The sequence below is a fragment of the Lynx canadensis genome, chromosome A2, assembly GCF_007474595.2.
Source record: "Lynx canadensis isolate LIC74 chromosome A2, mLynCan4.pri.v2, whole genome shotgun sequence".
Classification (NCBI taxonomy): Eukaryota; Metazoa; Chordata; class Mammalia; order Carnivora; family Felidae; genus Lynx; species Lynx canadensis.
The window spans coordinates 165,858,716-165,871,634 of record NC_044304.2 but is presented as its reverse complement, the minus strand read 5'-3'; the positions used below and the strand labels follow the sequence as shown (position 1 = coordinate 165,871,634).

The 12,919-nt window shown below is 54.6% G+C and overlaps 1 protein-coding gene across 2 annotated transcripts in view; it reads right to left on the bottom strand.

Annotated features, from left to right (window-relative positions):
• DPP6 (dipeptidyl peptidase like 6) overlaps positions 1 to 12,919 on the bottom strand; it is a 729,761-nt gene that overhangs the window by 58,462 nt on the left and 658,380 nt on the right. For both annotated transcript variants that reach the window (XM_030308879.1, XM_030308880.1), the window contains exons 13-16: positions 11,086 to 11,193; positions 8,027 to 8,118; positions 7,194 to 7,241; positions 5,334 to 5,452 (exon numbers count right to left, since the gene is read on the bottom strand). In XM_030308879.1, coding sequence (XP_030164739.1) covers positions 5,334 to 5,452; positions 7,194 to 7,241; positions 8,027 to 8,118; positions 11,086 to 11,193 — 367 coding nt within the window. The remainder of the gene's footprint in view (positions 1 to 5,333; positions 5,453 to 7,193; positions 7,242 to 8,026; positions 8,119 to 11,085; positions 11,194 to 12,919) is intronic.

The window sequence follows — 12,919 nt, the reverse complement described above, 5'->3', positions numbered from 1 at the left end:
TGCCCATATCACGAAGCTAGTGAGTGGAGGGGCCCAGCTTCTAGCCAGGTCTGTCCAATTCCATCCTTCATTGCTCTCCATTTCTGTGATTTCTCTTTCTCCATGGCAGCGATGGTGATGATAGAGCCCTGAGCATTTAGTAGTAGGAAAAGCAGTAATCGGGATACAGCCACTCGCTTTATTTTAAGCTTACATATTTTGTTTCAATTTGACTTCAAGATGGAGAATGCTGTCCTGATAAATCAAGTCGCTGACTCTATGGCCGAATGTCTTAACCATTGGCAAATGGCTCCGTAAATCACAACTTAACAGCAAAGGGGGGTGAAGTCCAGACCGCAGCAGGATTCATAACAAAGGTTCTCCACTCAGAACAGGACGAAAAGCTCGAGTTCCACCATGTTTGGTTCCAAGAAAAAGAAGTTTATTTATTAACTTTTAAAAATAGAAAACTGTTTTTGATATATAACAGCAAATGCCTGATTCATGCACAGGTCCCATTTTCCTGGTGAAGTTTCAGTGTTTCTTAGAAACAGGACTGACTGAGTCCTTCTCACAAACTTGGAGGAAAATGAATCATGTGCTTGGGATTCAGTTTGAAGAGAAAAATCCAATTCTCTAAACAGAGGCTATGACTGTAAAACTCAAATTATGTAAACTGGGTGCTTTGATTCAGTTGCACAGTGGCTCTCCTGGATGAATTCAGCTGGGGAGGAGAAAAGTCCTAACAACTTTTCAAAGCTCCACGTGACTCGAGTATTCATTTGACTTTCTGACACGGAGGAAGAATTTCTGGAGAAAACGTACACTTCTTCCGCCAACATGCCAGCGTTATCTTCCAAAAACATGGTTTGGAAACTATCACTTTCTGCAGAGGCCCCTCTCACTCTTTCTAGAATGTGGTAAAGCCATTGGGAACAGTCTCTGTCACAAAGTCTCACGTGGCTGCCCTTAAATTTGTGTCCCTGAGAAAATCAACAACAGTTCCTTTCCTCTCTTTCTTATAGAAGAAGGTGAATGGAGTCACAGAAGGGAGGTCCTGTGGGTCAACTGTATCTCCCCATGAAAGATATGTTGCAGTTCCAACCCCAGTACCTGTGGATGTGACCTTATTTGGAAATAGGGTCTTTGTAAATGCAATCAAGTTAAGATGAAGTCGACTGGAGTAGGTGGGTCCTCACCTGTGGTTGGTGTCCTTACAAGGAGAGAGAAACTGGGGTCCAGAGACACAGGGCCACGTGCCGACGAAGGCAGAGATCGGGGCGTGGGGCCCAGAGACACAGGGCCACGTGCCAGTGGAGGCAGAGGTCGGGGTAGGACGTCTACAAGGTGGGGAACACCCAGGATCACTGGCAGCACCAGAAGCTGGAGGGAGGCATGGAGCAGGTTCCCTCTCAGAGCCTCCACGAGGAGTCAGCCCTGCAGACGACTTGCTTTCAGACTTCCGGTCTCCAGAACTGGGAGAGTATACATTTTTGCTGCGTTAAGCCCACGCAGCTTGTGGTCATTTGCTACAGCAGCCCCGGGGAACTAATACAGGAGGTGAGTAATTTTTCTTTAAACATGACACTGGGGTCACCCAAGACTCAAAGTTGGACGTCACAGCTCTGCCGGAGATGCAGCCTGACTTCTGATCTGGGTGCTCCAGGACAGCTGAGGAACCAGTGACAGTTTCTGTCACACATGCTGGTCTGAAGGTGCCCATGCTGCCTGGGCTTGTTCATCCCAAGGGTTGATAAAAATTGACCCTTGCCTGGGGCATCTGGGTGACTCAGTCGGTTAAGCGTCAGACTTCAGTTCAGGTCATGATCTCATGGCTGACGGGTTCAAACACCGCGTCGGGCTCTGTGCCGACAGCTCAGAGCCTGGAGCCTGCTTCGGATTCTGTATCTCCCTCTCTCTCTCTGCCCCTTCCCCACTCACACTCTGTCTCTCCATCTCTTAAAAATAAATAAACATTAAAAATTTTTTTTAAAAAAATCAACCCTTGGCCTGAAAGAAGGTCTGGGGGATGTATCAATCAGGCGTCCATTGATCGATCAAAGACCAAGTGTGCAAGTGTGGAACAGTATGTTCAGTGTAGGGAGCTCTAAGATCTCTTTGTGTTAGAGACAGATAGCAAGCAATCAGAAATGGAAACATAAACGTCAAATATTATAAGGAATGTACTTTTCAAACTGTGAAGAGCTGAACAGAGTTTAGGTATTTCTATCACCACCCATCTTACAGGGTCATTGGGGAGACCAGCAAGTGTAGAAACTGAAAGCTTGCTGGGTTTTCTGGAAAATCGCTGTAAGATGTCACATCGTAATGCAGTATTTTGAATGCATCTGGCTTCACTGCTAGACCCTAGAGATCGGAAAAGAAATCTAAACATCTGTGTACTTATTATGTAGGTGAGTTTCTACAAGGTTCCACTGTATCTGGGTTTACAGGCACTTTTCATGCAAGCCTTCAGTGGCCATATGAAACCCATGACTTTTTGCTAGAAATACCGGCACAGGGAGATGGGACCCAGCTAGGTAATGAGTGGATGTAAGCACTGCAAACATTTCAGAGTCTTGCCTTACCTGTGCTATTTTAATCGATGGTGTGTGAAGGTATGAAAATAATTTATGCATTTAAAAGTTTTACATACTTAATAAAAATTAAGAACTTAAGAATTATAAACAAATACAGAAATGAGAAGCCTTGAGACAGCACAGAATAAATGTTAAGGAAGTGTCACAGGAGAGGGCACCAGATGATAAGACTAAGAGGAAATCTGTGACGATGAGGGTGAAGGTTATGGTCTCACCAGGAGAAGGACAACGCATGGAAGGGCCAGTCACAGACAAGCATTCACTGCAGAAGAGTGATGGGCGACAATCAGCTGGGACAGAGGGACAGTGTAAATTAAGGGACAGAACCATCGCCGATAAACTCAGCAAAACCCATCACAGCGGAAGGTCCGCAGGCAAAGCGGGAGGAGTTTAGATGGGGTATCTCAGTTTTGTGGTCTTACGGCCGCTTGTGTGGTCCCCGGCCCTGTGGACTCCCCCAGCGTGACGGCCTGCGGCCGCTCTGATCAAGCCCTTGCTTTGGCCGCTGGGTGTCTGCCGTGCCCCGGTTCTAAACCCTTGGTCCAAACCTCCTCCTGCACGGTGGGCCGAGCCCTTCTGAGTGTGGGAGCGTTCACAGATTCCCCTTCCCCCAGTCACAGAGAATGCTCTACTGTCATTACGTTTTCTTCAGCCTAGAAGGGAAGGACTTGTTCTGGTTACATCTTAGGGGCCATGTTAATCTACCCAAAGTGTCGCAGGAGCCGGGAAGGAGAGCCTCTAGAGCTGGGGGTGGGGACATTGTTTTGGTCAGAGGTTCGTAGGAATCTCTGGAGTAGCGAGTAGCGTTGGGGTGTGAAAGCAACACAGGAGAGGGAGTTTAATCAATGCTGCTTGGGTCCACTTTAATCTCTGCCGAGAGACATGGGGGAAAATAAAATCACTGAGAATTAATTTTGGTTGTTAAATTGGACTTCTTAAATGCATGCCTCTGCTGGACCGATGGGGGCTCACAGACCATGGAGGGGGGGGACCCTCCACGCGATCTCAGCATGCCCAACGCTCCTCCTCACACTGCATCCCCCTCCCCCCGCCCCATGACACTGCACTCGACACTCTGAATCCCACCCTTGCCCACGTCTGAAATGCCACGTCATCTTTCCTTGATTCTTCTTCCCCCACAAAAGTCCCAAGCAATCAAACTGGGTGTAATCATCCCCTTCTGAAGTCTCACCCCCATGACAGTCGTCACCACCGCTCACGGGGTTAACCGTCCCTCAGCGCAGGATGGGGATTCGCTTTCACTGCGGCTAAGTCCGTGGTCTCTCATCATTGCATCTTTTGTACATTTATGTTTCTTTGTTTGTCTTTTAGAAAGTCCCTTTTTAAAAATGAGGGTTTGGTCAGGCTTTGGGGGAAAGGTCAATTTGGGCATTCAAGTTACTTTCACCAGAAAATAGGTTATCATACAAAAGATATATACAGAGAAATTTTGTAGAGAAGAGGGCTAGTTTAAGCTTACCTTACGATAAGGCAACATGCTCAATACTTAAATGGATTTTAAATAATGGATCCTTGTCTGGGAAGTTCTTTAAATGCACTTTGACTTTTCTCTTCTGTATTTTATCATGATGTTTCTATGTTTCCTTCTGGGGACAAGATTCCAGATGCGTGATTGTGTAGCTCTGGTCAGACTCTTGTCTCAGCTCCTAGCGGGTCGGTTTCCTGGCCACATAAACCCTACATTTTCCCAGGCTGTAATTTCCCAAAGATCCTGCCACGGGGCGGCAGGTGTTGCTGGCCCGGTAGCCGGGAGACCTTGATGCTGGTTCGCTGTGCATCACCCAACCTCCTGTCGACGGATGAAGCCGGTGGACTGGTTCTTAGGCTCTCTCCTCTTTCGGCCACTTGCTGTCTAAGAGGAGTTTGGTACCACCTTCCTTCGAGGGGACTGGGGGAGGGGGTGGCTACAGTTGTAATTCAGAGGTTCCCCATCGTCTTGGGAGAACGTCTGGGGCTGAGCCTGTGGTGGTCAAGGGGCCGAGTCTTCCTTGCTTTTCACGATTTTGGAAGATACTCACAAAAAGGGGATGAGGTCACGCACTGGTGTGCAGCTGGCGAAGGCCGACGAAGACAGTGCTCTCACAGACATTCCTCCTTCTGTACCCGCGAGTCGTGGGCCTGAATTGGCCCTGGTCCCAGTCAGTTCCACCTGCAGCAACGTGGTCTCAGGAGCTCTTGAGACACGCTTTATAACAACCGTATTTATTTGTGGATTCAGACCTTATCCTTCCAACATACGAGGACAAGACTCAAAGACACTGGTTTTTCCACCGTGGGACATGCCCACTGTTTCGTGTATGCTGACGGGTGTGATCAGGAACTTTCTGGGATAAGTTACCCCCACGTTAGGTCATAGAACGATAATTTCTTTTCTTCCTGAGACTTCTAGATCACCTCGATCCTTAAATATGCTTAAGAAGTTGAGCTTTGAGAAGTTTATTACCTTTATAAATGGCGTAGGTTCCTCAACGTGTGGGACACTTATCTACTTCCTAGGACTTTTTGTTTGGAGAATGTGGAGGAACTCTGGGATTAAGTGGCCTAGCGGGTAAACGCCCTGATAAGCCATAAACCGCAGAGACGGTCCGGTAACCCTGCCCGTGTGAGCCCACCTGGGCGGGTCCCTGCTTGGTCTGGGACGGGCTCCCACCGCCGCCACCCCCCTGCCGGTGGCCGGGACGCCCGCGGATCTCAGCGCTGACGTAGAGGCGGGTCCAGAGGGCCGCAGCCTACCTTCGCACTTGAGGAGGAAGAAGTCTGCGCTGTGGCTGAAGGATGCACTGAAGTAGGTGCAATTCTCCACCAGGTCACAGGACATGCACTGCCTGTTGAAGCTGCCCACCGTGCTGGCGCTGGAGGAACAGAGACGGCGGGGCGTGAACCCAGGCAGCGAGGAGACCGGCCCAGGGCGCAGGGCCCAAACCCCCAGCTCGGCCTTCGGGGCTGGTGGCTTCTCTCCTTTCAAGGGCGCTCGCGAGTCCCTGACACTCCACGGTGGGCCTTTCTCCCACCCGTCCCCCCGGGGAAGGCCCGAATGCTTTGCTCTGTTCTCCCCTTCCCTGGCGGCCAGGCCCCCCTCGGAAGAGCTCATGGCACGCGTGCTCTCTGGGTGCACACGTGACAGTGCACGCTTGGTCACCTGCGCCTGTGCGTGCCCCCGCTGGGAAGGGGGAAGGCGCACAGTGCCTGGTGCCGTTATCTAGTACTTTGGACCCACGCCTCTGGTCTGAGAAGACGGCTCGCTCTTTGAGAACAGGAGCTCGTCTTCCGAATCTCCGAATTTCCTAGGAGAACCTAGCACTGGTGCACGACGCGTCAGGAACCCCAGGGGCACGGGCTGAACCGGGCTCCAGCTGCTTCGGAGCCACACGGAGACGTGGAGCTTCTCACTTGTTGGGGGGGGGAGGCGGAGCAGGAACCCCGGGACCACGCGGAACAAGCACACGCTCACGTCAAGAAGGCCTGAAATGTGTTCCCCAAAATGAAGATACCGAGGAGGCTTTGCATGTACCTGGAGGGGGTTCCTGCCTGAGCACTTTGCCGAGGAAGGTCCCCTCCCCCCACAGGCCCCGCAGGAGACCTGCCCACAAGGGTGACGGTAGCTCGCGCCCAGGAGAAGACGGCCTTCTAATGGTATTCATAAGGCGGAGAAAAAGGGAGGCAGTCCGCCTCGAACCCCTTCATTCTTGGGGTGACAGGACTGATCTAAGTAACGCTGGCAGGCACGCCCGGCTACACGGAGCAGCGGGCCTGTGACCACGTGGGTTTGCCAGAGTTCTCTCCCCTCCAGAGGGACTCCCCTGTGCTGGCCTTCTGTGCCCTCAGCACATGCACCGGTGGGTGGGAGGGGACATGCTGGTCCTCCTGAGAGGGATTCTCCAGCGTCCCGCGGCCAGGCGTCGGCTCCATCCAGCCTGAGTCACCCCCTCGGGCCCTCGGGTCCTGCGGGGCGGCTGGTGTGCCTGCGGGCTGTGACCAGCACCCACCGACCTTCTAGTCTGGGAAACACGGAGGAGGTAAGAGGTTGTGCTATTTCCATGTCTGGTGATCCCAGTTCAGAACCCAAGGCTTTCCCTGGTGGGAACAGTGACTGGGGCAGGTGACGGGACCTGATGCCAGGGAGAACAGACCCTGGAAGAAGTCGCCTCTCCAGGGTTCAGACGGCACCCTTCCTCTGCCTCGTCTGGGGTTCCGGATCTGACCGCTGTCACAGCAAGACGGTGGCGATGCGGAGCCCGTAGAGGGCCTCCTCCCCGCCTGACACGGGGCACGCCCGAGCCGACTTGCCTCCCATCAGCCCCCCGTGGGAATGAGCCCGCCACGTCACATTTGCATAAAGTTGAGAAGAAAGAGGCTGGGTTATCAACACGAGAAAGCACGTCGGGGGTGGGGAGCAAACACCCCCGCGTTGGACAAGCGCAGAAAAATCAAGCTTCAAATTTGGTGGCCTCTGCATTTCTCGTTATTTGTCTCCGGACCTTACAGCTGCCTCTGTGGCGGTCCCCTGCGCCCCCCACCCCGGGGGTACCGCGTCCCTGCACGAGTCACCAGGCCTTCTGAAGGCGGAGCCCCGTGTGCGGCCGGCCCACGTACCTGTAGAGCTGTCGCCTCCGAGGCAGGTCCTCGGTGCTCAGGAAGTAGCTGCAAAGACCGGGGGGACAACAGGGATTAGTGGTCCCAGGGTGGGCTCGCGTCCCCTGCAGGGCTCTGTCTGCAGACGCTCCCAGGGACTCTGCCCGTGCGTGGTGACGGGACCTCCTGTCCCGCTCAGGCCCAGCCCCGGGCGCGGGCGGGGAGAGCCACACACCCAGGGGCCTCACCGGGGCTCCGCCGGGGGCCGAGGATGGTGTACAACTGGACTCAGGTGTGGGCATCCCTTTACAAGCCGCTGGCCTCCCGGAGGGCCGCGACCCGAGCACCCTCGACACCAGTCCAGACGTAAAGCCTGGGGCAGTGGTGTTCGTCTGCCACTGGAGCGCGGGCACCCGGGCCCTGGTCCCACCACCGGGGAGGACGAGCGGCATCCCGGGCCTGGCCTCCACCGTCGGAGCTGAATCCTGGCTCCCTGTCACCGTCTGGATAAGCCGCAGTCAACGACTCAACCGCTCTGTGTGTCGGCTTATTTACATTAGGAGCGGGGAAAGCAGTGACCCCCCTCCCTCCCCCGGACTGCTGAGCCGAAGGACAGAACGGTCACAACGCGCCCCGCACGGGGCCTGGAGCTCACAAGGAGTACAGACCCGTCCTGCCACCGCCTGTCCCCCTGTGTCACCCCGCAGGGCCGGCCGCTCAGCTTCCTCTGCTCAGTGTCTGGCAACTTTGGAGGTGGGGCCGCTGGGAGACAGAACCTAGTGAGTGTCGTCTGACCGGAAGTAAGGGCCGCGTTTCGCCAGGGTCTTGCCTGCCCCGCGGCCCGCCCCACTTACATCTTGTTCCGCTTCTCGTCGTAGGACAGGATCTTGGTGACGTCCCAGTCTCCAGATGTGATGGACTGAATGTTGTCGTTGCTGCTGTTGGGCTGGAACACAGACAGGACATGGCAGAGCTGGTGAGCCCGAGCCCCTCCGTGGGGTCCCCCCCCCCCAAGTCCTCTCCTCTGACCGGGGCTTGCATCCAGCCCGTCCACAAAGCCTCGGCCGACACCCCCAGGTCCTAGCCCTCCCCCTCCTCCAGAGTCCACGTCCGTGGTACTTGTCACCTGGTGCCATGACGGCCGGGCCACCAACCAGGACACATGGGTGTCACTAGAGGCAGCAATGGCCCCTCTGCACATGCTGTTGATGCTGTTTTGTAAAATTTGTGAATCTCATTAGCAGAGTCATTACTACAGGAAGACTGGGAGGGAGGAAAGAGGAATATGGGGGGGTATGAAACAGGACAAGGAAATAGACGGAAGGGAGGGAGGAGGGAAGGAGGGAGGGAGGGAGAGAGGGAGGAGGGAAGGAGGAGGGAAGGAGGGAGGAAGAGACGAAAGAAGAAAAGAAGGAAGAGGGGAAGGAAGGGGAAGGAAGGCAGGAAGAGAGGGGGAGGAAGGGAGGGAGGGAAGGAAGGAAGGAGGGAAGGAAGAGGGGAAGGAAGGCAGAAGGAAGGCAGGAAAAGAGGGGGGAAGACAGAAAGGAGAGAGGAAGGGAAGGAGGGAGGGAGGGAGGGAGGAGGGAAGGAGGGAGGAAGAGACGAAAGAAGAAAAGAAGGAAGAGGGGAAGGAAGGGGAAGGAAGGCAGGAAGAGAGGGGGGAGGAAGGGAGGGAGGGAAGGAAGGAAGGAGGGAAGGAAGAGGGGAAGGAAGGCGGGAAAAGAGGGGGGAAGACAGGAAGGAGAGAGGAGGGAAGGAGGGAGGGAGGGAGGGAGGAGGGAAGGAGGGAGGAAGAGACGAAAGAAGAAAAGAAGGAAGAGGGGAAGGAAGGGGAAGGAAGGCAGGAAGAGAGGGGGAGGAAGGGAGGGAGGGAAGGAAGGAAGGAGGGAAGGAAGAGGGGAAGGAAGGCGGGAAAAGAGGGGGGAAGACAGGAAGGAGAGAGGAAGGGAAGGAGGGAGGGAGGGAGGGAGGAGGGAAGGAGGGAGGAAGAGACGAAAGAAGAAAAGAAGGAAGAGGGGAAGGAAGGGGAAGGAAGGCAGGAAGAGAGGGGGAGGAAGGGAGGGAGGGAAGGAAGGAAGGAGGGAAGGAAGAGGGGAAGGAAGGCGGGAAAAGAGGGGGGAAGACAGGAAGGAGAGAGGAAGGGAAGGAGGGAGGGAGGAAGGTAGAGAAGGAAGGAGAGAAGGAAGGAGGGAGGGAGGAGACGCATCTGTCATTCTCTGCCATCATTTACAAGGACGGTTCGAATCCCTCTCTCTCCCCAAGTGCCTCCCAGAGTGGAATAATTCTGACAATAAACCGTATTGGAGGGAGGTGTGGCCATCGCGACAGGAACGACGTGATCTGGAACGCGGTGTGGAGGTGCAGGGTGAGGCACCGGCCAGCTGTGCTGGAGGGCAGGTGCTCAGGGAGGCAGGTGGGAATCGGATGGTGACTAAGTCAGGCAGAGCCCACGGGGGTCTCAGGGGAAGGGAGAGCCTGCGGGGAGCAGGGAAGTGGGGGTGCAGGGGATTCCGGACGACAGGGGTGGCCTGAGGGGTTCCTGGCCAGGGGGGTGCCTCTGTGCATGAATTCAGGGACACGGCCACATGCAAACACATAAACGTTTTCGATCTTGGTTAATGTGATCCAAATGTGGAAACAGGACTCTGGTGCCACAGTGACCGACGGAAAGTCGGCCAGAGAGCAGTCACCGTCAGTCATGCGGTCACTTGGGCTGGAGACTCAGGCCCCTGCAGCCCTGCCTCGGGGAACCAGGCTCCCCACGGTCACTGCTGGGTCTCCGTTACTGTTCCCTGTGTCACACCTGCCCTTAAGTGGGGCGTCCTCAGCATGTTCTTTTGAAATTGTCTTTTGGCCCAAATCCTAAATAGGAGTCTTCTATTAGTAGCTACAGGATATTTTTGATAACTATTTAAAATCAAATTTTAATTCACCTATCCTGGGCCCCAAATAACTTAAGCTCTTGCAGAAATGGAATCCACGCTCGGAAGACGAGGGTCATGGTCACAGAAATGCCACGCCCTCTCTGCACCTTCTTCCTAAAGGCAGCACTCCCCAAACCACTCAGTGCCTCTGAGCTTCCTGGGGCGATCAGGTCTGCAACAAACAGCGTTACCAAGATCTCTGCTTCCGGTTCTAACTCCGCGTACATTAAGCTCAGCGATGCCCTGCTCCTAAGCCACCAGACCCCAGAATCAGGTGAGTGGCAGCAGGCGGGAGCAGAGTGATGGCATAGTGCCTACACCGGGCTCAAAGACAGCATGTCCTAGGACACCGCACCGTGAGGCACTAGACCCCGTGTCCCTGGGAGGACCCGTGTCCCTGGGAGAGAGGGTCGGGGACAGCACAACAGACGGGGAGGGAGGGTCGAGGGCACAGGATCGTCTACAAAGTAGTAGACCCGAGTCCCAGGGCTCATCCCCAACACCGGGTCCCACAGCCCCCTATGCTACTGTCAGAAGTGTTATTTAAAAAAATTTTTTTTTAATGTTTATGGCTGAGAGAGAAAGACCGAGCGTGAGTGGAGGAGGGGCAGAGAGAGAGGGAGACACAGAATCTGAAATGGGCTCCAGGCTCCGAGCTGTCAGCACAGAGCCGGATGCGAGGCTTGAACCCACGAATTGTGAGATCGTGACCTGAGCTGAAGTCGGACGTTTGACCGACTGAGTCACCCGGGGGCCCCGAAGCGTCATCGCATTTTCGAGCCATAACAGAAAGGGCACACGTGCGACCCAGCGTCTCAAGCCCTGGGCTTTGCGAGCGCCCCATTCTGCCCCACCTTGGGGAAACCACCTCCCAGTTCAAGGACCCGGGCTCACTCTGGGGACCTTGCAGATGATCAGGGCACACAGAGTGGTCCCCACTAGGGGCTGTCACCAGCACAGCGGGAAGTTTTAGAAACGGTCGGGATTACCTGGGACGACGAGACGGTGATGTGATAGAATTTCCCTTGTCCCCCCTGTGGGATGGCTCTGACGAAGAAGAACTTCCGGCCGTCCTTGGAGAACACCGGCTCCTCGTTCTACGGACAAAAGCAGAGTGTGAAAAGGCTTCGTTGTGTGTGGAAAAGGTCTACCACAGACGATACATCCTGAGAGCCAGCTCCTCTGCCGTTTGTAATGGGGGGGTGCGGTGGAAAGAATCAACAGTGAGTGGGGCCTCTCCTCTCCTTGGGAAGCACGAGTCAAAGCTTCTGTTTCCCGAGGAACGATGAGGAATTCAGCAGAGCCTTCAGGAAGGCGCCGAGCGCAGAGCGGGCTTGTCGCAGGCCCCCAGGCGGGGCAGGACCTCTGCACGGAGAGCGCCCGGGGCACCTGCCCCTCTCACCGCGGCTCCGTGAGAGCAGAGCCCAGGGCAGCACCTGTCCAGGCACACCCGCCTCCACCTTGAAGAAGCGAACCCCGAACACTCACAAGTTTGTGCCTGAAAACGAATTCTACCACGTTCGGTCCCGTCTTTTGTTCTTTAATTTAGTAAAGAACATGGAATAGCCCGCCAGGGAGACAAGTAAAAAGAGAACAGAACAGCAAACAAGGACACATTTTATTCATTCTAAGGTGCAGGTGCAGGAAACGTTCCTTCCAGGAACCTTGAACCAGAAGAGCGTGCCACACGGGCATTTGCCGGATGGCCCGTTTGCTGGGGTCTCTTGCCACTTCTCCTCGGAGAGGAATGGGCATTCCCAGCTCTCCCCCGGGGAAGGAATTCTCGGCTGGATTCAAAGCCGAGGCCTGAAGTGTGTTGCCCTATCCCTGCCCGGCTCCCCCAGAGCTGAGCGGCCACGGCCCCGGGGTCGGGCCACCTCCCCGATGGGGGAAAAGGCATTTTGCTACAGCGGCACCTCAGCATCTCTGCGGCTCCGGCTTGGAAGTTTCCATCCGTGAACACCAATTAGTCGGCGACGATCTATATTTTCTGATTCAAGGAGCCGCACGCTCACGCGGCCGAGAACAAATGGTAAATAGGCCCCAGCTGGTGCCAGGAACGCACATTTCCCCGCAGTGAGCGAGGAGACGCCAGCGTGATGCGCCCGGAGAAATAAACTAACATGTGATTAAAATGACATTTAATCTTCATGAATATTTGCAATAAAATGAAACCTTTAATCTGCAAATATTTATTTTTCTATTTAGAGCTGGCAGCGTGGTATTTAGAAGCAGGGGCAATGGGAAAGTGAGTGGGGACTCTGGCTTTTTAAATGTACTTTTATTTGCCAGGCCCCAGGGCGGATACTGCAATATTGCCTCCGTTTTCTGGGGAAGTGTTTGCACTTTTGGCAGAGAAAAATACTCTGAATAAGGTAATAAATAATTAATTCCGGCCAGACGCCTTGCTTTCATACTGAGGGGGCCCTCATCATTTCGATGTCACCTTTACATTCATCAGGGAGCACGGTGCACCTGCCCTCAGCCTGAGACCCGCTTTCTGGGGCAGTAAACGCATTCCTGGTAGGAGAGTGCAATGGTTTTTGAGGAGGAGACCCGGATGTCAGCGCTGACACTCAGGGCTTCTGGGGGAAGCTCTCCGGTCTCTCTCGGTAACAGGGGATCTGGCACACACGATGCCCCCTCTCCCCACCTCCATGCCACTCGCAGAGGATCCGTGAAGAAGGAGCCCTTTCTACTGGTGAGAGAGTCTTTGTGAAACGTTGGTACCACACCTGCCAATTCTTCCCAGAGAGTGGTTCCGGACACGCCCCTTGTCCAATCTCCCAGCCTGGAGTTTGAAATCACAAAACCAAAATCCTG